Source organism: Chelonia mydas, chromosome 11 (assembly GCF_015237465.2).
Source record: "Chelonia mydas isolate rCheMyd1 chromosome 11, rCheMyd1.pri.v2, whole genome shotgun sequence".
Classification (NCBI taxonomy): Eukaryota; Metazoa; Chordata; order Testudines; family Cheloniidae; genus Chelonia; species Chelonia mydas.
The window spans coordinates 164,363-191,341 of NC_051251.2; the positions used below are offsets into that span (position 1 = coordinate 164,363).

The window sequence follows — 26,979 nt, forward strand, 5'->3', positions numbered from 1 at the left end:
CCTCTATTCGACATTGGTGAGGCCTCATCTGGAGTACTGTGTCCAGTTTTGGGCCCCACACTACAAGAAGGACGTGGATAAATTGGAGAGAGTCCAGCGAAGGGCAACAAAAATGATTAGGGGTCTGGAACACATGACTCATGAGGAGAGGCTGAGGGAACTGGGATTGTTTAGTCTACGGAAGAGAAGAATGAGGGGAGATTTGATAGCTGCTTTTAATTACCTGAAAGGTGGATCCAAAGAGGATGGATCTAGACTATTCTCAGTGATAGCAGACGACAGGACAAGGAGTAATGGTCTCAAGTTGCAGTGGGGGAGATTTAGGTTGGATATTAGGAAAAACTTTTTCACTAGGAGGGTGGTGAAACACTGGAATGCGTTACCTAGGGAGGTGGTGGAATCCCCTTCCTTAGAAGTTTTTAAGGTCAGGCTTGACAAAGCCCTGGCTGGGATGATTTAGTTGGAATTGCTCCTGCTCTGGGCAGGGGGTTGGACTAGATGGCCTCCAGAGGTCCCTTCCAACTCTGATATTCTATGATTCTATGAGACATCAACACCCCTTCCTCTCCCTCCAATGGGGAGCTCTCATTAGAGCAGGATGGATGCAGAGAGCTGAGATCCAGGGATGGAGCATCAAACTGCAGCATAGTTCTGCTACATCTTCCCACAATCAAGATCCATCACCAGGAAGAAAATGATGAGGAGAAGTTATAAAGCTGCAGCTCATATTAATAGTACTTAACATTAATATAGCTCTATACATGCTCAAAACACTCCCACACATCAGTTAGTTAGGGAGTGAGTCAAGATCATGCTCCCCATTTTACAGATGCTAAAACTGAGGAACAGAACAAGGGAAATGACTTGCCCAAGGACACACAGCAAGGAAGAAGCAAAGAGATCACAACTCAGGACATTTTATTATTTGTATCACAGTAACACCTAGGGGCCCAACTCAACCCCATGTCTATTCCTCTGGGCTATGATCCAAAGCAGGAAGCTTAGTGGAGCTGCCATTCCCAGCAGTTTGTATAACTCAGGACTCTTAGATGAATGCCAGTGGCTTAGATCCTGCTGACTCCTTCCTCTTGGGCATGTTTCAAAATACAGCATGCACACCTACCTCTCCAGCATAATGCCTGATCCCAAACTGGTGATCTGTCACCCGTGGCTTCACATAGTAATGGTTACTCTGAAATAAATAAGAAAAAGGTTTCTGGTTATCTGCCATAAGAACAAACAGGCTCATGCAACAGCTCTGTCTCCGCTATGATCCAAGGAACAGTTTTGGCTCCTAAACTGGGGTGGGTGGGGACCTTGATTGCCCCATAGTCTGACCCCAGAGGCTGCACAGTAACCTACATCTACCTTGCAAATATATATTCCAATACCATAAAAAGGCCCAATCTTCCCAGGCTCTATGAACAAAGGATTGCAGAATTGGACCCAAAGCCTGCATATGTTACATACAAGGCTAGGACACTGCTGGCATGATACTAATGAGAGGATCTCACTTACATGAGAGGAAAGTGATCAGGAACAGTCAGCATGGATTCACCAAGGGAAGGTCATGCCTGACTAATCTAATCGCCTTTTATGATGAGATTACTGGTTCTGTGGATGAAGGGAAAGCAGTGGATGTATTGTTTCTTGACTTTAGCAAAGCTTTTGACACGGTCTCCCACAGTATTCTTGTCAGCAAGTTAAGGAAGTATGGGCTGGATGAATGCACTATAAGGTGGGTAGAAAGCTGGCTAGATTGTCGGGCTCAACGGGTAGTGATCAATGGCTCCATGTCTAGTTGGCAGCCGGTGTCAAGTGGAGTGCCCCAGGGGTCGGTCCTGGGGCCCGTTTTGTTCAATATCTTCATAAATGATCTGGAGGATGGTGTGGATTGCACTCTCAGCAAATTTGCAGATGATACTAAACTGGGAGGAGTGGTAGATACGCTGGAGGGGAGGGATAGGATACAGAAGGACCTAGACAAATTGGAGGATTGGGCCAAAAGAAATCTGATGAGGTTCAATAAGGATAAGTGCAGGGTCCTGCACTTAGGATGGAAGAATCCAATGCACCGCTACAGACTAGGGACCGAATGGCTAGGCAGCAGTTCTGCGGAAAAGGACCTAGGGGTGACAGTGGACGAGAAGCTGGATATGAGTCAGCAGTGTGCCCTTGTTGCCAAGAAGGCCAATGGCATTTTGGGATGTATAAGTAGGGGCATAGCGAGCAGATCGAGGGACGTGATCGTTCCCCTCTATTTGACACTGGTGAGGCCTCATCTGGAGTACTGTGTCCAGTTTTGGGCCCCACACTACAGGAAGGATGTGGATAAATTGGAGAGAGTCCAGCGAAGGGCAACAAAAATGATTAGGGGTCTAGAGCACATGACTTATGAGGAGAGGCTGAGGGAGCTGGGATTGTTTAGTCTGCAGAAGAGAAGAATGAGGGGGGATTTGATAGCTGCTTTCAACTACCTGAAAGGGGGTTCCAAAGAGGATGGCTCTAGACTGTTCTCAATGGTAGCAGATGACAGAACGAGGAGTAATGGTCTCAAGTTGCAATGGGGGAGGTTTAGATTGGATATTAGGAAAAACTTTTTCACTAAGAGGGTGGTGAAACACTGGAATGCGTTACCTAGGGAGGTGGTAGAATCTCCTTCCTTAGAGGTTTTTAAGGTCAGGCTTGACAAAGCCCTGGCTGGGATGATTTAACTGGGACTTGTTCCTGCTTCGAGCAGGGGGTTGGACTAGATGACCTTCTGGGGTCCCTTCCAACCCTGATATTCTATGATTCTAATACTTACACAGATTTGGCATTGACCAAAACTTTCGGCGCAGGATATAAAATCAAGGGAGTTTGTTTAGCATAGCAGTTCTGCACCTTTTTAGAAGAATTAATTATACTTCTCCTGTCTCCCTTTGTTTTATGTTCTTCTTTACATCTGCCTTTTCTTTCTTTCACTGGGTATCTTCTAGTCCATGTTGTTCAGCCTGTTTGCCCTTGCTGTCTCCTATTGATTTTAGTACACCCAGATTTCTCTACCACCCTCTTGCCTCCATGTCAAGAATCTTTTCTTGATTCGTTTTGCCTCCCCTTTCACTTTTGTTTTGTCCCTGTTTATTAATGTCTCTCCTTCCCTCCCAATCCACTTCCTTTCCTGGACTTCCCTCATTCCCTCTCAGAATAATATCCAAAGTCTTTTGTCAACATTCACCTCTCCGCTCTCCTGCAAAGCCCACGTTTTTCATCGTCCCACAACATATTCCCCACTGTCTTCCTAAGTCTCTTGCTTCTTTCTCATCCTAATCTCTCCAAAAGGTTACCTACTTTTTGGTAACTTGAGTTCTTTGAGATGTTTTGTTCCCCATGGGTGCTCCACCACAGGTCTTGAGTGGACCCATGCATTCTCAACTGGAGATTTGAATCAGCTGTGCCCGCAGATCTGTGGCTGCACCCTACACAACCTTGTGCTCCAGAGTGAGGGTATATAGGGAGGAGCAGACCTGCTGTCGGTCCAGTTTCTTCTCAACTACTGAGCCAAAAGACTCTGCAGCAGAGAGGAAGGAGGGCAGGAGGTGGAGCACACATAGGGACAAAAACTTCTCAAAGAACTCAAGTTACGAAGAGGTCAAGTATATGTCCCTATGGGTGTTCCACAATAGGTGACTCTCAAGCAGTGACTCAACGAGGAGGCGGTGCTGAGGAGGCAGATCAAGATGGTTTGGAAGACAGCATCATCAATACTGTGTCCATCTTGGACATGGATAGGATAGCACAATCTTTGAAGAACTTGTAAGCTGAGGACCAGGTTGTGACCCTGCAAATTTCTACAATGAAGGAAAGGGCTACAGAAGTGGACTGAGCCCTGATGGAGTGGGCTGTCACCCTGGAGAGGGACAAGTTGTACCCCATTAGCCTCGTAGCAGGCTATGACACAAACTGAAACCCACTCTGACAATCTCTGTGTGGAAATTGATTGTCCTTTCATTCTTTTAGAGAACGATACAAACAGTCTAGGGGAAATTCTAAAGATTCTTGTTCTGTCCAGATAGAAGGTGAGTGCCTTTCTAACATATAAAGTGTGGCAGCTAGCTTCTCCTCTTGAGGAATAAAGTTTGGGAAAGAATACAGGCAGATGGATATCCTGATTGAGATGAAAGTCCAGTGAGACCTTTGGTAGAAATTAAGGATGGGAACATAGCATGACCTGGAGGATTAGTGGTGTCAGAGAGCAGGCGTAGAAGAGTGTGGGGTAGGGAATAGCAGGGTATCTTCCAAAAATATGCAGCCGCATCCCCAGTTGAGTGTGTACATGCCGAACAGGCACAACCTTGGCAAATGAGTTTCTGTACCTCTCCATTTTCATGCCCACTGCCCACAAGAATCATCATACTGGATGCCTTTCTCCTAGGCTGGGGAGCACAGAGCAAAAGGTCCCACAGGATACATTGCTTCACATCAGTGTCTTAGAACTAAGGACAGTTTTTTCTGTGTGTCAGCACTTTTTCTACAACATTCAGGGTTCTTGTGTCAGAGTAACAATAAGACAACAGGACGGCAATGCACTATGTAAATCGGTAAGGGGGAGCAAGATCTCAGTCCTTATGCATAGAATCACTGGAACTGGTATTTTGCCTACCACACAGAGATTTCTGCAGTTTATCTGCCAGGTCTCCAGAACACGATGGCAGATGCAATAAGCAGAAACTTCCATCAGTACCACAAGTGGGAGCTCAGCAACCTAATCTGCCACAACATCTGCGAAGCGTGGGATCTCCCCACAGTGGATCAGGTAGTTGAAAGCAGCCATCAAATCCCCCCTCATCTTCTCTTCTGCCAACTAAACAATCCCAGTCCCCTCAGCCTCTCCTCGTAAGTCATGTGCTCCAGCCCGCTAATCATGGCCATGCTTTCACCCACTCCCTCCACCTCCTCTTCAGGGATTCTCCTCACATGGACCTCCTAAACCTGGAGGTTCAATCCCCTCCTTCCATCTGGGGACGATAGAGCCAGCTTCCCCAGAAATTGTGGGAAGAGGATTTTATTCCAAATATTTCCTGGTTCCCAAAAGAAATGGTGTCTGGAGGTCAATTCTACGCCTCAGGAACCTGAACACCTATGTTATTTTGCAGCTCTTCAGTGGATTTCATTGCAACCCCAACCAATACAAAAAGCCATATTTTCTGTTCCACCTGAAAGGGGGTTCCAAAGAGGATGGATCTAGACTGTTCTCAGTGGTACCGGATGACAGAACAAGGAGTAATGGTCTCAAGTTGCAGTGGGGGAGGTTTAGGTTGGATATTAGGAAAAACCTTTTCACTCGGAGGGTGGTGAAGCACTGGAATGGGTTACCTAGGGAGGTGGTGGAATCTCCTTCCTTAGAGGTTTTTAAGGTAAGGCTTGTCAAAGTCCTAGCTGTGATGATTTAGTTGGAGATTGGTCCTGCTTGGAGCAGGGGATTGGACTAGATGACCTCCTGAGGTCCCTTTCAACCCTGATATTCTATGATACCCCAGAAGTTAAGCCAACAAGGAAGGCCAGGGAGCTGAGGAGGGTGGCAGTTAAAGCACATATCTGTGCAAAATTGAAGAAGGAAAAAGCAAATATTAATACAAAACAAAAACAAAAACTGAGTAAAGTAAATAAAATAACGGGTAACAGCTTCTAGGAAACAGCAGACATGCCAATTTCTCCATCTCAAGACGTAGGCAGTTGAGAAGGAACTGGAGCTGCAGCCCGTCTGCTCGTCCCCATATACCGTCACTCTGGAGCACAAGTTTTGTAGTGTGCAGGTGTGGACAAATGGACACTGCTGATTCAAATCTCTGGTCAAGAGTACACAAGTGTGCATCTCCTGTGGTGGACCACTCGTAAGGAAACATATTCAAAGAAGCAGCTCCATTCTTTCATGAATCCAAACTCTCTCAACTTTCCCCTTCTGCCCCATGAGGGCCACAGGATCCCCAGCAGCTATGCCTACGCCCCTTCTTGTGCTCCTCCTGCCTTCCCTGGGCGCCAGACTTTAGCTTGTACATGGACCTCTCCTCCTCCTCACCTATAAATCCCTCCTTTCTTTATCTTCACTCAAATCCCCCAGTCTCTCATACACCTCACTGGACTCTACATTAACTACAATCCCTCACGAAAACACAGACATAGGTGGCATTGTGGGCAGCTCAGTGAAAACTTTGTTCAATGCACAGCAGTTGCAAACAAAAAAGCAAACAAAATATTTGGAAGCATAAAGGCAAGAAATGGAAAATACTACTGAAAATATTGCAATGTAATTTTATAAATCAATGGTCCTTCTTACCAGTGATACAGTATTTGATTCTGGTCACTTATCTCAGAAAGGATATACAGACAAAGAGGGGTTCAGAGACAGGCAACAGAAGCCTGAGAAATTTTCCATGTGAAGAGAAACTGAAGAGACCCAGACAATTCAGAGAAGAGATGAATAAAGGATTAGGGTGGGGGGACAAGCTACAAGTATACAATAAAATGAAGCTACAAAATAATGAACAGGATAAAGAAGGTAAATTAGGCATTTCTGTTTACCCCATCTGACAATATAAAAACAAAGGGACATTCGATGAAATTGAAAGGCAGCAAATTTAAGACTGATACAAGGAAATATTTTTATACAGATTGCACAATTACCCTATGTAATTACCTCAGTCATTTGATATAATGGAGGCAAGGAACACAGTACTGTTAAAAGGATTGGGTGTTTATGTGAATAATGAAAAAATTAACAGTTCTATTAGACAAGATTTAATTTAAATAAAAAAAAAAGAGGAAATAAACCCTCCTGCTTCAGATCACGAATAGACATGGTTAAGGTGTGTGTTGGGGGGGTGGATGTTTGGGAGAGGGGCAAGCAGCAGCAGGTGGGAGGTAGGTAGAACTAGGGGCCACAAAATGAAATTAATGGGTAGCTAGTTTAAAACAAATAAAAGGAAGTTCTTCTTCACCCAGCGCACAGTCAATCTGTGGAACTCCTAGCCTGAGGAGGTTGTGAAGGCTAGGACTATAACAGGGGTTAAAAGAGAACTGGATAAATTCATGGAGGTTAAGTCCATTCATGGCTATTAGACAGGATGGGTAAGGAATGGTGTCCCTGGCCTCTGTTTGTCAGAGGGTGGAGATGGATAGCAGGAGAGAGATCACTAGATCATTACCTGTTAGGTTCACTCCCTCTGGGGCACCTGGCATTGGCCACTGTCAGTAGACAGGATACTGGGCTGGATGGACCTTTGGTCTGACCCACTATGGCCATTCTTATGTTCGCTACCTAAGTAGAGAATTATTCTGTAACTGTCTACTAAGGTGTTTCTCCCCCTTCCTCTGAAGCAGCTGGTGCTGGTCACTGTCAGAGACAGGATACAGGACTAGGTGTACTAATCTGGTAGGGCAATTCCTATGATTAAGGCTGGGAGTCTTTCACCGGGTCACGGATTCCATGACTTTCTGGGACCTCCGTGACTTCTGCAGCGGCCGGTGTGTCTGACCCCAGGGCAATCTGAGCAACTGGGGCATCCACAGGGCCAGCGGCACTGGCCCCTTCTCGGGCGCCCCCGGGGCCAGCTGCACCAGCCGCTGCTTGGGTGGCCCTAGGCAGCTGGTCCAGGGCGCCCCTGGCCTACCCTCTCTGCAGAGCAGCAGTAGAGGGGCCCTGGGCTGTGCCCCCACCAACCCCTGGAGAGCAGCGGTGCCGCACCAGAGGCCCCCACCCAGAGCAGCAGCAACACCCTGGTGTCCCCCAGAGCACCTAAGATTTAGTCAGGGGTATTTATAATAAAAGTCATGGACAGATCGCAGACCTGACCTTTATTAAAAATACCCGTGACTAAATCGTAGCCTTACCTATGATCCTAGGACTGACTGCTCCAGCATTGTATGACAAAAGGCAGGAAGGAGGTTTCCCCAAACTACCAGGAATGATCAAAGACTTTCCATCAAAAACAATGAGACAGATCTGTGCCTGACCCGGGAAGATGGAGAGAGACAGCTCAACACTACAGAGCCACCGCCATTGAGGCTGGTCTACGCTACAGCTGCAAGTCGACCTAAGTTACATTACTTCAGTTACGTGTCTACGCTCTGCTGTGTCGATGGGAGACGCTCTCCCACCAACTTACCTTACACTTCTCAGAAAGCTGGAGTAAGACATCGACAGGAGAGCACTCTGCCATCGACTTAGCGGGTCTTCACCAGACCCGCTAAATCGACATCACTGCATCGATCGCAGCAGTGTTGATTTAGCATAAGTATAGACATGCCCTGAGTGAGGCATCGAGACACGGGAGCAAACCCAACACACTGTGCAGTCACATCGGGGGCACTAGGAGTCAAACCCCAAACAATGGAACTGTGACCAATGGGAGCTGCAGGGGCGGCGCCTGCAGATGGGGCAGCGCGCAGAGCCATCTGGCCATGCCTCCACATAGGAGCTGGAGAAGGGACATGCCGCTGCTTCCAGGAGCTGCTTGAGGTAAGCGCTGGCCGGAGCCTGCACCTCTGATGCGCCCCAGCCCCCTACCCCAGCCCTGATCTCCCCCCAATTTTGTGAGCATTCATGGCCTGCCATTCAATTTCCATACCCAGATGTGGCCCTTGGGCCAAAAAGTTTGCCCACCCCTGGCCTAGGGGATGGTTTGCTTACTTACCGCATGCTGGTTGTGCAGTTTTTCCAAGAGGGTGCTGTCTGTGCCCTTGGGAAATCGACTCTCCTCATTGACCAGTGCCAGCAAACCTAGTTTCTACAGCCAAATGAGAGACAGCCTTTACCAACCAGTAAAACTACAAACTGCACAGGATTCAGGCTAGAGAAATAAAGGTTTGAGACTGTCATGCTGAATGACACCCTTCGAGTTACACCCTAGAAAGCTTAAGTGTAAAGGGCGCCTGGTGGCCAATCTACAGACTCAACAAGTAGAACGCTGGCTCGTCGCCAAGTATGTGGAAATGAAATTTCTTTATAAAATCCATATTTTGAAGGTTAAAGCCCTATCTAAGTCCATCCCAAACAATGAGCAGAGGATTTGCATTCTTACAGAGGGGCTTTCTAGGGGATGAAGAGGCCCATGCTCTTGGGAGAACAAGATGTGAAAAAGATCTTGCTGATCTACCCATGCTTTAACACGTGGAAACACCAGCAGAATCCCAGAGACCATGTGATAGCCAACCACAGAACAGAATGTGGGAGCCAGCCCTGCAGCTTAGGCCATGCATTGGCAAAGTACAATAAAAACAAATGCCTAAGTGTGGGGAAGGAAAAATTGTTAAGTGTCATGCCAGGTCAAGCCTGCCAGGATACTTGGAACCAGATGAATTCTATAAAGAACTGCCCACCTTCTCAATGAGATCTAAGCACTCTGCATTGTCCATCCAGTCAATGGCTTCCCAGCTTATTCCCTCCCTGCCAAACAAGAAGAAAAAAAACCAGTGATATAAGGAGTAATCTCCCAGTCCCTGGGCTGGGGTGAAGGAATGAGGCAGCTCAGTGCTACATTGCGAGGACCCAAGAGGGATTCAAGGGAGGGACCACACCACCACCATCCCCAGGCTCCCTGGAGAAGAAAGTAGGAAGTAGAAGACATGACTTCCAGGGGGGAGTAGGAGGTGGAGGAACAACTGGAAGCAAAATATCTGGAAATTTCCAAGATAGACATGCCTACCGCAAAGGAACAAAAAAATTGATATTTTCTTCACTGGGATGTAAAAAAAAAAAAATAATTCAATGAATCCATGTTTTTTAAGAGCCTTGCATTTATCCAATAATGCCCTTGGCAGCGGCCTCACAGATTTGGAAGGATTTAACTGAGGCTCTGGGATTTCTTCAGAGAGTAGCTTCTATTCCAGAACTGAAGGAAATGTAGAATTTGCTGTACCAGATCAGAACACTGATCGGTCAAGTGTAATATCCTGCCTCTGGTGCCATAATACGCTTGGCCAACTGTGCAATGTGATACACAGAAGCTATTTCCTGACTACTGAGGAGATTAGCTGATATCCTGAAGCAAAAGATCCTGTCTTTAGCATATCAAAAAACAATATTAGTCATAACATTATTGAGTCCTTTCTAAAATCCAGCCACAGAGTTTGGACACTTCCAATCTGATCTTTAGGAAAAATCTCTCTTCATAGGAAGGATAGTGTTTTTAACATGTGCTTCCTGCAGTGATGGAATCAGCTGCGGGAGTGGGTGTATAAATAGCCTTGTATTTTGGCAGTCTTCAGAACTTAAAGAATTATCTGTTCAGTGGCTCTCCTTTACAGAGCTGCTCACATTCAGTCTCAATGACCCTATTCAATTGCCTCATTCAGAAAAATAAATGATTCTGTCTTGGAGCTAGAGGGGAATATTTCTCTGGCTGCCCTCTCTCAAGAGGCTCAGATATTATGGTGATGGGCATCAATACAATATCTTAATGGTAGATAGCTATCTAGAGTGCCCAACTGTCAACTGTAAACTCAGTGAATAACCTGGCTAGGGCTTTCTGTTGGACCCTTCAAACTCAAAGACAAAACCACAACCACTTCCACTGAAGAAGAGTCACTAGAAAAAAGAAAGCCCTCAGAGACCTATTCAACTTACAGATTCAGGAACTTTCCCTTTTCAGACCAAAGCCCCATTTGGAAATAAGGCATACATTTTTAAGAGTGAGAGTAATTAATCATTAGAACCACCCAGTGATGGGTTATGGTGCTGGACTCTCTGTCACTGACAATTTTTAAATAAAGACTGGATGTTATTCTAAGATATGCGTGTGTTCAAACAGGAATTGTTTCAGGGAAGTTCTAAGGCCTGTGTTACACAGGAGGTCAAGCCAGATGTTCACAGTGTTCCCTTCTAACCTTGTTGAGTACAATAGAGCCAAGGTATCTGGTTACAACACCATTACTGATTGGAGGAAGAGAAGAGGATTTGGAGTTTTCAGATTTTTGTTTCTTTTTGCTACCACAATGGATTTAGAAACAAAAGGCCACACGTCTTGGAAACACCTTCATCACGTGACAGAAAGGAGCTGCGTCTGGCTCTGTGAATGACTAGCTGAGAGAGTACGGATGAAACAGAAGGAAGTTAGAGACGGGCAGGGTGCTGAAAAACTTTCATTATAACATTTGAAAACAAGTAAAACTTTACAAATCTTAAACTTGTGCCTGGTTTGCTTTAGTTCACCTCCTTCCAGCAAGACTGGGCTAAGTTTCAGGTGCCAGGAAAGGGTTTATTGTTTAGGGTGGAAACCAGGCAAAACTTGATATTTGAACCAATTCAACGTTGAGATTGTAGCCTCAGAAAGATCTTATGTGAGATACTGAGTTACAGCTGGGGGTTACTGTAAGCAATCTGGGGCAGAAACCGTCTTTGTACAGTGCCTAGCACAATGGCTCCTAGGCACTACAGTAATAAAAAATAATAATGAAACATTCGAGAGCACTTCTTGCTTGAAGACAGAAGTCCCACTCTAACAAAACAGTGCACTGGACAGTTCTCAGTTTTGCATCCTGAAATTTGAACAGAGGCACGGCTCCCTTCCCTTCATTACCTGTTGTACTCTAGCTGCTCCAGGGAGAAGATGTGTTTGTTGAAGTATTCCTGGAGTTTCTCATTGGCATAGTTAATGTTAAACTGTTCAAAACTATTAATCTACAAGAGAGGAAAAACAAAGATGATAAAAATTAAAATTCAGGTGGCAGGTCTATAAAAAAGTCTTCCTGTGAGGACAACGTGGAAGGGAAACTGCATACAGAAGACCAGCATTTAATGAACGGTGTCTATATGAACTCCAAGGCCAGAATTTACTAGCCTTTGGATAAAGCAGAGGAGAGTAGAAGAGTCTGGTATCACCTCACTCTCTCTTTTCTTTCCTATTGGTTATTCATTCTGTCACAGAGCAGCTAATTAATAGGCATCCCTCGCCTGTTACCACAAGAACACAAGCAAGAATGTGAATGTTTTAGAAACCAGACATCTACTGTGCACACATATCTCAAGGTACAACTAATGTCTATCACAACCCACCCAAAAAGGGGAACTAGCCATCTATCACAGCCCACAGGAGGACATGCACTGCAAAAGGGCAGCCAAGTGTTTCTTGCTCACTCTCACAGGCGATCTGTGTTGGAAAGACGTTTCCCAATATGTGTTGTATTGATCCACACCAGGTATCAGCCTAGCAAATTTCCTTCATACATCCAGTGAATCTTCAGAAAAAACCTGGCCCCCAGAAAGATAAAGTACTGACCTGAAAGTTCTCGAAGCCAAAGATATCCAGGATGCCCACAGACTTAAAGTTTTCCTTCCCTTTGATCTTCATATTAATCTTGCCAATGAGCCATGAGAAGCACTGGGAATACAGTGCCATTGAGAGAGAGTCCCTAGAGTCAACCGCCTGTGAGCATATAAGGTGGAAAAAGCTGTCATGATAGGTGAGCAGAAGGAGCACATGGATATTACCACTGTCACTACTTTACGACACTAACAATTTACATCCCCATCCTACAGAGTTATCACACTGCCAGCTGGACAGAGCCATATGTATGGCTGGCTGCCCCATCGAATATACGTTGTATAATGTTTAGTAAGCAGCTTTTGCACAAGGCTACCATTGGCCTAGCCACAGCACAGTCAAAAGTCTGAAGCTAGTGAAAGACCATTGACACCTGGGACGCAAGTGCTGAGGGCATGGCAAGAGACCTTGAAGTCACTTTGGGGAGACTCGACCTTTGAGTCAAGAATTTAGAGCTACAGAGAAGACACACAGATACAAAGAACACTGACATCTTAAGAACACAAAAACGTGAGAATGGCCATACTGGGTCAGATCAATGTTCCATTTAGCCCAGTATCCTGTCTTCCAACAGGGGCTGGTGCCAGATGCTTCAGAGGGAATCAACAGAACAGGGCAATTATCAAGTGATCCATCCCTGTTATCCAGTCCCAACTTCTGGCAGTCAGAGGCTAGGGACACCCAGAGCATGGGGTTGCGTTCCTGACCATCTTGGCTAATAGCCACTGATGGACTTAGCCTCCATGAACGTACCTAATTCTTTTTTGAATACAGTTATACTTTTGGCCTTCACAGCATCCCCTGACAACAGGTTCCACAGGTTGATTGTGCCTTATGTGAAGAAGTATTTCCTTATATTTGTTTTAAATCTGCTGCTTATTAATTTCATTTGGTGGCCCCTAGCTCTTGTGTTCTGAGGAGGAATAAATAACACTTCCTTATTTACTTTCTCCATACCAGTGGAGACTTTATAGACTTCTATCATATCCCCCCTTAGTCAGCTCTTTTCTAAGAAGAATAATCCCCGTCTCTTTAATCTCTCCTCATACGGAAGCCGTTACATATCCCGAATCATTTTTGTTGCCCTTTCCTGTACTTTTCCCAATTTTAATATAACTTTTTTGAGATGGGGGAACAGAACTGCACACAGTATTCAAGGTGTGGGCATACCATGGATTTTTTTTCTCCTGCTGATAATAGCTCACCTTAACTAATCACTCTCGTTATAGTGAGTATGGCAACACCCATTTTTTCGTGTTCTCTCTGTGTGTGTATATATATCTTCCTACTGCATTTTCCACTGCATGCATCCGATGAAGTGGGTTTTAGTCCACGAAAGCTTATGCTCAAATAAATTTGTTAGTCTCTAAGGTGTCACAACTACTCCTCGTTCTTTTTTTTAAGGATACTTCCAGTGGCTGAAGAATGTTGGAGTTGTGCCTACGCCAAAAATGTCTCCATTTGGCTAGGTAGCAAGAGCATTCTATATCCAACGCCCACCAAAACACCAGGCCATGAGGTGGAGGGAATCTGGGTTGGGATGCCTGATTTTCCCCCCATCCTGAGTTAGGAGGCCTGTGAATGGATGGATCCTGATCAGAGGAGACAGCGCAGGGAGTGCAGACATCATTAGAAGTTCTGTGAACCAGAACTGTCTGGGCCAGTAGGATGCTAATAGGATGATGTTGACTCTGTCATGATGTACCTTCCCTATGACCTGTGGAAGCAGGGGTATGGGAGGAAAGATAATACATGAGGTCGTTCATCCAGGTCAGGAGTATAGTGTCACCCGGGGAGCTGCGACCTATGGCTCCACTGGAGCAATACAGGGGAAGCTTTCTGTCTGTCTGGGGCACAAAAAGGTCACACTGCAGTGTACCCCACTGTGTAAAGATCTCACTTAAGACATTGTCACAGACCTCCAACTCATGGTCTGCCAAGAAGCTTCTGCTGAGTTTGTCTGCAAGGGAGTTCTGAATACCAGAAGGTACGCAGCCTGTACTGAGATGCAGCCTGATGCACCAGTTCCAAAGACTAATGGCTTCCAGGCAGAGAGGATGAGATCTCAGTCCTCCTTGTTTGTTTACATAGACCACAGTGGTGATATTGTCTGATGTTACTTATATATGGAATAGGCGTATGGAGTGAAAGGAAGGCCTTGCATGCAAGGTGAACCGCCCACGCTTCTAGTACGTTTATGTGTCATCTGGCCTTTCATGGGGTCCAGGTGAGCATCCCTCCCCAGGCAGGAGGCATCTGTCACAATGGTGATTCTGGGGATGGGAGGGCTGAAGGGAATACCCACCATGATTTCTTCAGGGTTTGACCACCAAGCAAAAAGAGGTGATAACTCTGGTGGGACTGCTCACCTTGGAGTTGACATGGTCCTTATCTGGTCAATAGATCAAGAGAAGCCAAGCTTACAGGTACCACAAATGAAACCTGGCAAACGGTGTTACGGCAATGCACCTGGCCATGTGGCCTAGCAGTGAAAGGGCCCTGTGCACTGTGGTTCATGGTCAGTGGGTAATGCATGAAACCAGGTTGTGGACTGTAAGAAACCTGTTCGCAGGGAGGAACAGTGTCACGGAAATAAAGTCCAACATTGCCCCTATAAACTTTACTGTTCTTGTGGGTGATAAAACAGACTTTTCTCTGTTTATGCAAATGCCTAGAACTATTGCCCTGTCAACGACTTAACCTCCTGATGTGAGCGGCCTACCAGGAGGCAATCGTTCAGGTATGGGAATACCATTTAGCCCTGGTGTCTCATCAGGGCTGCTATTACAGAGGAAACTTTTGTAAATACTCTGGGTGCCGTAGCTAACCCAAAGGGGAGGACTCAAAACTGGAAATGTTCCTGGCCTACCATAAAACATAGGAACTTCCTGTGTGAGGGGTGAAGAGCCGTGTGGAAATACACTTCCTTCATGTCGAAGCTGCAAACCACAACCCTTCCTGAAGGGAGGGGAGTAGCGATGCAAACGTAATCATCCGGAATTCAGATACAGATGTTGAGTTGCCAAGGGTCCAGCAAGGGGCTCTACCCTCTGTCTTTTTGGGGATTAGGAAATATGGGGTGTAAATACCCTTCCCATGATACTGAGGCAGGATGTGTTCTGTTGCCTCTTAATGTAAACAGATTCTGCCTCCCACTGAAGAATCACCTTGTGAGAGTGATCCCTGAAGGGGGATGGGGAAGAGTTTAGGAGGAGGGAAGGAGAGAAATTCTATGAGTGTCCCTGATGGATAATCTCTAAAACCCAATTTCCTGTAATGATCTTCCTCCAGTTGTGGACAAAGCATGCAAGATGGCCCCCAAAAGTGATGAACGAAGAGGCGAGTGGCATCAGTGGTAGAACACGGGTCTTGACCAAAAATGGCCCTTGGCTGTTGGTTGGAAGTGAGAAGAGGCCACAGCAGTAGAGGGGACTGAGAAGCGAGGCCTCTGAATGCTTCAACATTTCCGTGGAGGCTCGGCTTGGTGCTGGTAATAAGGTGAAAGTGGAAGGGGTGGTCTTGGTCTATAGGACTGGCTCTGGTGTTTCCTCCTGGGGGTTCAAGTATAAATCCCCGGGGAATGCAGAGTTGATCTGAGTCCTTTAATGAATGCAGGGATTTGTGTATTCTTTCATTAAAGAGATTTGAATCATCAAAGGGGAGAACATCATCCAGAACCTCCCTAGAAAATCCTGACGCTTACTGCCAAGAGTCACTTTTCATGACTAAGCCAATGGCCAGACCTGGAGAACTGTTTTTGCCACTAGCTTTCCCTCATCTAGAAGGGACTGAAATTGGGCTCTGTGCTCTGTGGGAAGTTGGTCTATGAAGCTTGCAAGCCTGGAATAGTTTTTAAAAATCATATTTCGCTAATTGAGTTTGGTAGTTTAACACAAAATTGCAGGCCTGCAGAGAAGAAGACCCTCCTCCCCAGGACGTCCAGTCTCTTAGAGCCCATATCTGTCAGGGTGGCCCTTTGGTAGTGCAACCAAGCCCTTTCTGTAACTGTCTGTAACACCAGTGAATTGGGGGAAGGATGGGAAAACAAAAATTCATCTCCCTTGTCAGGAACAAGAATATCTCCTCTAAGCTCTTTTCACTGTAGGGGAACAGGATGCTGGAGTGTGCCATACAACTCTGACCAGTTCTAGTATGGCCTCACTGATCAGAAGGGTCACTGTGCTTGGTCCCTGAGGTTGCAAGATATCCAGGAGCCAGCACTGACAGTCTTGGATTCTCTCTTGTGGGATCTGGAGGTCACTGGCACCTCTTTGCAGTAGCTCCTGGTACCACCGATGGGCATCTGGAGGAGATGGTGAGGAAGGAGCAAGTGCTTCATCCATAGATGATGATGAGACACCTGGTGGAACCTGCAGATCCGGATTCACCTCCTCCTCCTCATACACTGATGGATCTGTTTGGCAGGAGGGAGAGTAGTGGTACAATTCTTGAGAAGGGCCCGGATGCCTGCCATAAAGATCCCACAGACCCCATTAAGGCCAAAAAGAGGGATTGATCAGTTGCAGGGCCTGCAAGGGACTCGGTACCAGTGGTCCTGGGGGGCAGGAGGTGTTGTACTCAAGGAATAGTGAGCGTGACTCCTTGAATGTCTGCCAAGGCTCGACTGTGTCTGTAGACCAGAGGTGGGCAAACTACGGCCTGCGGGACCGTCCTGCCTGGCCCCTGAGCTCCCGGCCGGGGAGGCTAGCCCCTGGCCCCTCCCCCGCAGCGCCACGCCACCTGCGCTCTGACCCGCCACTCCTGCCGAGCAGCACGGGCAGCGTAGCTGGCTCCACTGGGGCTGCAAGCTCCTGCTGCTCTGAGCAGCATGCTAAGGGGGCGGGGAGCAGGGGGGTTGGATAAGGGGCAGGGGGTCCCGGAGGGCAGTCAGGGGACGGGGACTTGGGGGGGCTGGATAGGGGGTGGGGTCCCGGGAAGTGTCAGGGGGCGGGGGTGTGGATAGGGGGTGGGGGGGCACTCAGGGGACGGGGGGGTTGGATGGGGGTGGGGTCCCCAGGGGGCAGTCAGGGGGCAGAAGGTCCCAGGAGGGGGCGGTCAGGGAACAAGGAGCAGGGGGGTTGGATGGGTCGGGAGATCTGAGGGGGCAGTCAGGGGGCAGGAGGTCCCAGGAGGGGGCGGTCGGGGACAAGGAGCAGGGGGGTTGGATGGGTCGGGGGTTCTGAGGCGGGCAGTCAGGGGGCGGGAAGTGGGAGGGGGCCAGGCTGTTTGGAGAGGCACAGCCTTCACTACCCGGCCCTCCATACAGTTTCACAACCCCGATGTGGCCCTCGGGCCACAAAGTTTGCCCCCGCCCGGGCTGTAGACATACAGGAGCGGCTCACACTTCTGACTCATCTGAGTTCAAAACCTGCTCCAGCAGTAGTGCCGGGGCAGTCAGTACCGAAACACTCCTGGCCAGATGGCTGGAGGTGGGACAGTTCCTGGGACATCAATGTAGACGCCTCCTCCTGAGTAATATCTCTCAGGAGGGCCAGGCTGGAGGAAAGTGGAGACAGTGGATAAGGGAGGGATATATCCTCCAGTGCATGAAAGTTTCCATATGCCTTGGTATCCTAGGGGTTCCAGCAGTCAAGTCTGATGGACCCGGTATGTCTACGGCAGCTGGATGATCCTTAGATAATGACGCAGTACTGATGATGGAGTAGATGGAGTCAGTGAATGTCAGTCCTTACACTTGGGTATTGAGGTGACTAACAGAACTAGTGGATCTTTCTTTTTATGTGCTTTGCCCTCCAATCTGGGGGTCATTAGCAGAGCCAGCTCCTTAGGTTCTATGTGCGACATCTCATCAAACTTGCAGAGGGAGCGCATCTCTTATGGACAGTCCTTGACGGGGATCTGTCCTCATGCCCATAAGAGTGCCCTCTGCCCTCGTGGGGAGCCCTAGAAGAGGAGCCTTTGAGCTTAGGTGTTGGAGGCTCCAGTCCCAGGCACGTGGTTGGAGGGGCACTGACGGTTAACTGATGCCAATGTACAGGGGGGAGGGGGATCTGCCTGGCCTGGATTGGAGAAGAGGTTCATAGTTTTCTCCATCAGGTGCTTTCTCAGGTGAAGCTCCCAGGCATCCCGAGTTCTGGGTGAGAAAGAGTGACAGATACTACACTTTGCAGAGATATTCTCCTCTACCAGTCTGTAGAGGCAGCATTGATGTTTGTCACTGACTGGGAAGGAGAGAGGGCAAGAGATGCAATGCTTGAATCCTGGGATTCTGGGCGTAGTCCTGGAGCCTTGGAAGGGTTCTCCAACCAGGGAGAAAGGAAGGAAGAAAAACACTCTACTAAATATTCTATGAACTTTAACTATTAAGCTAAGAAATAAAACTATTTACAAATGTCTTTACAAGTTTTAAAGAGGACATAAAATTCTGATTCCGGCCACGTAGTGGTAAGAAGGAACCAGAAAGACCTTAGTCGGGAGCACGAGGAGAGCCATAGCACATGTGCGAATCAATGGACATTGCTTGGAAGAATTTCTGGACTCAGGCAAATGGCACGTATGTGTACCCGTGTGCGGAATACACATAGGGACTGTTACACGAAGAAGACCCAGTGGATCACCCTTGTCCACGTTTGTTGACACCCTCAAAGAATTCTAACAGATTGGTGAGGCATGATTTCCCCTGACAAAAGCAGTGTTGACTTCTGCCACAAATTGTGTTCATCTGTGTGTCTGATAATTCTGTTCTTTCCTATAGTTTCAACCAATCTGCCTGATACGGAAGTTAGGCTTGCCAACCCGTAATGACTTGACTCAGCTCTTCATTTTGAGTAACTGTAAGCTGGGACTATTTCAAAGATGTCCCTTTCATGATTTAGCCTACCATGCAAGGTCTTTGCCAAAGCATAGGTCTCCACTGCTGAGCCCTAGCTCCAGAGAGAATTTCACAACAGCACTACTAGCTTTAAGGGTCCCTTCCTTCAAGCCTTTCTATGCACACAGCATTGAAGTTACAGGTAGGCCATCCACCACACAACAGACTGCTTGAGGTGCTGTCCTGAAGAAGATCCCATATCCAGATGCATCATGATTCTCCCTAAGGCAATACAATCAGCAGTCATGTCCTGTGGGAACACAAACCTTCCAAGAGACCCTTCCCTTCTCTCAGCTTTTGCACAGAGCCAGGGCTGAAAGAACCCAGCCTTTCTCTGCCCAATTCAGCCTGGCCCGAGAGATGCCAGCTCCTCCCTCATTTTGCTGTTGCTCTTCATCTGTCAGAAAACCTTGCAGCCCCACCCCAGCCCCTCTCCCCAAGTGGGGTCTCAGCATTCTAAACATTCACTTCCTACTGTTTTATCCAGTCTGGAATGTTGAAGGCAGACACTCCAGGTGGGTGTGCCCAGGGGAGAATTGCCCCTTTATACTGTCACCTAGCAGCCTCAAGCACATCCTGGGACATGTATTCAACTCAGCCCAAGAGGTAGCTGTAAAGCAAAGACACACTGGCCCTATGGGGTTTTCTCCCTCTGCTCAGATGGTCAATCTCATTTATGAGGGCTGAAGCACCCGTTCTAGACAACCCCTTTTAATGAACCAGCTGCAGGGAAGAGAAACACTCCGCCAGACAGACTGTATGGTTATACGTCTTGGCCTCATCTTCCAGGAATGGGCCCTTCCCACCCGGGAATAACTCAACAAAGCTGCTTTCCCCATACAGTGGCTCAACGGGGATTCTGAATGGCTCCTTTCATTCTCCCAGCCTTGCCTGACTTTGCCCAGCTCCCACCATTCAACACTGAAATGTCAAAGCTCAGAATGGTAATGAGCCTATTACACAATAAGAACTTCCTGGCAGCTCCATCCTCTGTACCCAGAATGACATCTGGAAATAGCTGGACACAGTATTTGGAGGCCCAGGGCGGGGAGTGGATTTGGCAGGTCCATACGTAGGTCAATGCAGGTCAATGCAGAGAGACTAGCTGATAGCGAAAGACTCTGAAGGAAGCATTGTGCTTGCTGTATCAGTAATAGTGAATGGACGCATTTCATATGTAGAGTCACCAAGGGATCTAAAACAAGCAAGGATGGATACCACAGCAATTGAATGGGGGAAAAGTTCTGCCCAAGCAGTATGCTATTTTTTAATCTGTATCGCCACATGTTATTGTTCTGAACTGCCTGGGGCTCCCTTTGGTATTCTCAGTCTTCCCTGTAGCATTACAGATGTTGGCTTTGCTGTAGTATGATGCTCACTCGCCCCTGGTAATTCTACATTTCTGCTCAGTAGCAGACTGCTGTCCTTCACAGTTAGATTTTATTAACACAGGACAAGATTTTCAAAAAAAAAAAAAAGTCACCTATGCATGTGTAAAAACAGCAACTGGGCCCTCACATGACTAGCTTCCTAAGGGTTAATGACCTACAGTACCATATAGTTATTCAGGTTAATTGACACCATGATGTTATGAACCACCGAAGAACCTAAATAGACACAACAACATTAGGGCTCAAGCACTACGCTGTTTATATTCTCAGATACGTCACTTCCCTCACTAATGCAGATCAGACTGTTTGTTAAAAGTTATATTTGAATACTGGCTCTACTGGATAACAGGAAGATTGTCCTGAGGGAAAGGGCATGCAGCACTAAACTAATCTGCAGTTTGTCCCCATCAGTCAGGCCTGAGACTACTCACTAAGACCCAAATGGAGAGTTCCCACAGCTCAGTTATTGTTCTCTAAGATGCCTGGGTCTCTCTCTCCATCAGTCATTATACCCACACAACCCAGTCAGAAGCAGGGACCAGCTCCACACACCCCCACCCACCGCCAAGCTCCAAAACTCAGCCCACCCCAGATGAAGCCTAGGAGCCCCACCCCTCCATCCTGGGTCCAAGCCCAGCTCCATACTAACAGTACCCAGTCACAGATTTGGTTCGGATATGAATTTCTCTTTTTACCACTTCCCCACTCAGTTCCACGTAAGTTTTCATTGTCTGGTCCCTGAAAAAACACACAATCCTCCTTCTCTTCCTCCGCCCACAGAGCACACAATATTCCATCGAACAGCCATTTTGCAGGCCTCATGGTGCTGCTCATTTCTTCCCTTTAATGTATGCAAACGCTGCCACCTTGGGGCAAAATCCATGAAGTGACACTGAAACAGAGCACATGATTGCAAGTGCACAGGAAGCCAGACACTCACCTGCTCCACAGTGAGAGGGGAACTGATCTCTTCTCCCCGTAGAATCATGGATCTCTGAGTCAGCACCTCAGACAGCTGGAAGGCATCTAAGCCCAGCAGGTCACTGGCATTGTTCAGTACTAGGACAGAAGAACAGTAACTTTAATTGTCCACGTTCACCTCAGTGATACAGGCTTTTGCTCATAAGCAGATTTTGGGTGGGGCATGGGGGGCGTTGCCCCCCCACAAACTGCAAGCCTCAGGCAGGCAGCCTGAATGAGGAGACAGAAGACTTCTCCCAGCTTGTGCCCCCGAGGCAGGGAGTCAGAATTTTATTTATAAACAGAGTGATTAACAAGTGATTAAGATAAGAAAGGGCTGTTAGGATGTTTCCTAAAGTTAAATGATCTGTTCCAAACTTGGTGAACTGCAAAAAGTAAGTAGCTTAAATAACAAAGTAATTGTAGATTTTTCTACAATTGTTTCAACTGTTTTATTCAAGAGGTGGTAACAGAGTTACTAATATTTTTCTTTGAGAAGGTTTCAGCGTAACAGCCGTGTTAGTCTGTATTCGCAAAAAGAAAAGGAGTACTTGTGGCACCTTAGAGACTAAGGAATTTATTTGAGCATGTAGCTCACAAAAGCTCATGCTCAAATAAATTGGTTAGTCTCTAAGGTGCCACAAGTACTCCTTTTCTTTCTTTGAGAAGATAACTGTTTGTTTAGACAAAGGAAATGCAATAGACCTAATCTACCTGGATGTCAGTAAGGCATCTGATGCAGTTCCACATGAAAAACTATTAGCTAAATTAGAGAAGATGGGGATTAATATGGGAACTGAAAGGTGGATAAGGAACTGGTTAAAGGGAAGACTACAACAAGCCATAGTGAAAGGTGAACTGTCAGGCCAGAGGGAGGTTACTAGCGGAGTACCTCAGGGATCAGTCTTGGGACCGACCTTATTTAACATTTTTATTACTGACCTTGACACAAAAAGTGGGAGTATGCTAATAAAATTTTCAGATGACCCAAAGTTGGGAGGTACTGCCAATACTGAGGAGGACCGGAATACCATACAAGACCTGGATGATCTTGCAAACTGGAGTAATAGAAATGGGATGATATTTAATAGTGAAAAGTCATGCATTTAGGAACTATCAACAAGAATTTTTGCTATAAACTGGGGATTTATCAGTTGGAAGTGACAGCAGAGGAGAAAGAGCTGGGTGTATTGGTTGATCACAGGATGACTACGAGCCATCAATGTGATGCAACTGTAAAAAAGGCTAATGCAGTCCTAGGATGTATCAGATAAGGAATTTCCAGTAGAGACAGGGAAGTGTTAGTACCATTATACAAGGCACTGGTGAGACCTCGTCTGGAGTATTTTGTGCAATTCTGGTCTCCCATGTTTAAGAAAGATTAATTCAAACTGGAACAAGCTCAGAGAAAGGCTACTACGATGATCTGAGGAATGAAAAACCTATCTTATGAGAAGAGACTCAAAGAGCTTGGCTTGTTTAGTCTAACCCGGTGGTTCCCAAACTTGTTCAGCCGCGTATACAGGGAAAGCGCCTGGCGGGCCGGGCTGCTTTGTTTACCTGCCACGTCCACAGGTTCAGCCGAGGGATGTGCTGGCCGCCACTTCCAGCAGCTCCCATTGGCCTGGAGCAGCGAACAGCGGCCACTGGGAGCCGTGATTGGCCGAACCTGTGGACGCGGCAGGTAAACAAACCAGCCCAGCCTGCCAGGGGCTTTCCCTGCACAAGTGGTGGAACAAGTTTGGGAAAGCACTGGTCTAACCAATAGAAGGCTTAGGGGAGATATGATTACTCTGTATAAATACATCAGAGGGATAAATACGAGGGGGGGAGAGGAGTTATTTAACTTAAGTATCAATGTGGACCCCAGAACAAATACACGGAAACTGGCCATCAACAAGTTTAGGCTTGAAATTAGGCGAAGGTTTCTAATCATCAGAGGAATGAAGTTCTAGAGAAGCCTCCCAAGGGGAGCAGTGGGGGCAAAAAACCTAACTGGCTTCAAGACTGAGCTTGGTAAGTTTATGGTGGGTATGGTGTGACAGGGCTGCCTACAATGGCATGTGGCTCATCGGTGACTGCCTGTAGTAAAAATCCCCAATGGCCAGAGACAGGACACTAGATGGGGAGGGCTCTGAGTTACTACAGATAGGGAGGGCACTGAGGGTACTGAGTTACCTGAATTCTTTCCCAGGTATCTGCCCTTTGGGTCTTGCTCCAACTGATCATCATATTTCGGGTCAGGAAGGAATTTTCCCCTGGGTCAGATTGGAAGGGACCATGGGAGGTTTCCACCTTCTTCTGCAGCATGGAGCATGGGTCACTTGCAGGTTTAAACTAGTATAAATGGTGAATTCTCCGTAACTTGAAGACTTTAACCCATGATTTGAGGACTTCAGTAACTCAGCCAGAGGTTAGGGGTCTATTACAGGAGTGAGTGGGGAGGTTCTCTGGCCTGCAATGTGCAAGAGGTCACACTAGATGATCACTATGGTTCCTTCTGACTTTAGTAAGACTATCTGAGTAAGAATATTCATTACAATTTTAAACCTAACCACTGTCCCATAAGTGACTTGCCACAAGATGTCAGAACATGTTAGTATTAGAGCTGAGTGGGTCTAATATTTATTTAATTTTCTTTCTTAATATAGGAATTAGATACAATGCTCCTGTCAGATATTTCTGTTATCATCTGCAAAAACACTATAGTTTTCAGTTGCCTAAGTAGTCCCTGGAATCATGGTTAAAGTTGCACGCACCCTGGCACCCCCAAATCTGAAACGGCGCCCTATGGGCAGGCACGGAATTTGTCCCCCCAAACCCTACGCGCAGCCCTCTTGGCCTGACTGGAGCCACCCCCAAAATACAGAAGTCAAACTACACCTATTCTTTCGCTGTTTCTTGTTCACACAGAAATCACCCTCTGAGACTCAGTTTTAAGACCCCAGATACATTGCATGCAGACAATACTAGCAGTAAACATATTGCCTTTGGGGCACATTAATGAGCGTTAAAGCCAGCTGACAACGTACTGAAGGTTTCCCTCACCCAAAGCACCAGACTCAGCATTCGGTCCATATAGGAGTCTGGCATTTGTACATAAATCAACATCTTTAATGGTAATAGAAAGGGCAAACAATATTGATCAAAATCCAGCCTCAGTGAGCCATGCCCCTCCTAACAGGTGAGGGATCCATCCTGGGAAGTAGGGACTCTGAAAAAGACTTGGAGGTGGGGGTGGATAATCAGTTGAACGTGAGCTCCCAGTGTGGCACTGTGGCCAAAAGAACTAATACGATCCTGGGATGCATAAATAGGGGAATCTTGAGTAGGAGAAGAGAGGTTACTTTTCCTCTGTATTTGGCACTAGGGCAATGGCTGCTGGAATTCTGTGTCCAGTTCTGGAGCCCACAATTCAAGAAGGATGTAGATAAATTGAAGAGGGTTCAGAAAAGAACCACTGGAATGATTAAAGGATTAGAAAACATGCCTTATAGTGACAGACTCAAAGAGCTCAATTTATTTAGCTTAACAAAGAGAAAGATAAGTGACTTCCCAGGATGGATCCCTCACCCCCGCATTCCGTAAGTATGGCCTACATTCTTTGTTCCTAGATGAACAGATTAACATTTACCCATATTAAAACACATATTGTTTGCTTGCACCATTTACCAAGCAATCCAGATCACACTTCACTATTTACCATTCCTCCCAATTTTCGGGTCATCTGCAAACTTTATCAGTGATGATTTTATGTTTTCTTCCAGGTCATTGATAAAAACGTTAAATAGCACAGAGCCATGCACTGATCCGTGTGGGACCCCACTAGAAGCACACCCTTTTGATGACAATTTCCAATTTACAATTACATTTTTATACCTATCAGCCAGTTTTTAATCAATTTAACTTGTGCCATGTTAATTTTATACAATTCTAGTTTTTTTATCAAAATGTTGTGCAGTACCAAGTCAAATGCCTTAGAGAAGTGTAAGTGTTCCAACATCAACATTATTATCTTTTCAACCAAACTAGTAATCTCATCAAAAACGGATATCAAGTTAAGTCTGACAGGATAAACCCACCCCCAGCCATTCTGTATAGAGTCAGGCGGCCTCTGAGCATACCTAATGGATCAGGCCCCACAGGAGAGGCAGACACTCCTCCCACAGTTCATGAATTGCACTGGGGCTTTGGCAGGAGACAAGCACCTGGATGCCCAGAGGGAGGCAGGAGGGCACATGCCCAGAGGCAGAAACACAGGCACCAAGGGAATTTTTACTGCAAAAACTGGGGCACCAAGGAGGCTTAGGTGCCTACAGGATTTGGTGGCAGTCAAGCAGTTTTGAGGATTGCAGCAGGGCCTAAAAATGGGAATCAGGTGCCTAGATTCCTTTATGAATCCAGGCCTAGGACCTTACCCAAGTCCAAGTGTATTATATTAACACACTTACCTTCATTAACCAGACTTGTAATTTTGTCAAAGAAGAGTATCAAGTTCATTTGACATTTCACAAAATCATTTTGAAAGGCATGAATTACAAGCAGCCTTGGAATGAATTACTGACTATGCTATTGTGTAATATTATTATTTATGTTCCAGTAGTGATCAGAGACCCCTAATCAGGATCACTAAACTGACACTAAACTGGGAGGAGTGGTAGATACGCTGGAGGGTGGGGATAGGATACAGAGGGACCTAGACAAATTGGAGGATTGGGCCAAAAGAAAGCTGATGAGGTTCAACAAGGACAAGTGCAGAGTCCTGCACTTAGGATGGAAGAATCCCATGCACCGCTACAGACTAGAGACCGAATGGCTAGGCAGCAGATCTGCAGAAAAGGACCTAGTGGTTACAGTGGACGAGAAGCTGGATATGAGTCAACAGTGTGCCCTTGTTGCCAAGAAGGCCCAATGGCATTTTGGGATGTATAAGTAGGGGCATTGCCAGCAGATCGAGGGACGTGATCGTTCCCCTCTATTCGACATTGGTGAGGCCTCATCTGGAGTACTGTGTCCAGTTTTGGGCCCCACAGTACAAGAAGGATGTGGAAAAATTGGAAAGAGTCCAGTGGAGGGCAACAAAAATGATTAGGGGACTGGAGCACATGACTTATGAGGAAAGGCTGAGGGAACTGGGATTGTTTAGTTGGCAGAAGAGAAGAATGAGGGGGGATTTGATAGCTGCTTTCAACTACCTGAAAGGGGGTTCCAAAGAGGATGGCTCTAGACTGTTCTCAGTGGTAGCAGATGACAGAACAAGGAGTAATGGTCTCAAGTTGCAGTGGGGGAGATTTAGGTTGGATATTAGGAAAATCTTTTTCACTATGAGGGTGGTGAAACACTGGAATGGGTTACCTAGGGAGGTGGTGGAATCTCCTTCCCTAGAAGTTTTTAAGGTCAGGCTTGACAAAGCCCTGGCTGGGATGATTTAGTTGGGGATCGGTCCTGCTTTGAGCAGGGGGTTGGACTAGATGACCTCCTGAGGTCCCTTCCAACG

General features: G+C 46.6%; 1 protein-coding gene across 5 annotated transcripts in view; it reads right to left on the reverse strand.

Moving 5' to 3' along the window:
* LOC102934044 (unconventional myosin-X) overlaps nt 1-26,979 on the reverse strand; it is a 287,560-nt gene that overhangs the window by 156,140 nt on the left and 104,441 nt on the right. For all 5 annotated transcript variants that reach the window (XR_006284703.1, XM_037912692.2, XM_043524831.1 and 2 more), the window contains 6 exons: nt 21,463-21,581; nt 12,255-12,401; nt 11,556-11,656; nt 9,358-9,424; nt 8,673-8,765; nt 1,124-1,192 (listed from right to left, as the gene is read on the reverse strand). Coding sequence is in view for 4 of the 5 variants with exons in the window: in XM_037912692.2 (XP_037768620.1) it covers nt 1,124-1,192; nt 8,673-8,765; nt 9,358-9,424; nt 11,556-11,656; nt 12,255-12,401; nt 21,463-21,581 (596 nt within the window). In the remaining variant the exon portion in view is untranslated. The remainder of the gene's footprint in view (nt 1-1,123; nt 1,193-8,672; nt 8,766-9,357; nt 9,425-11,555; nt 11,657-12,254; nt 12,402-21,462; nt 21,582-26,979) is intronic.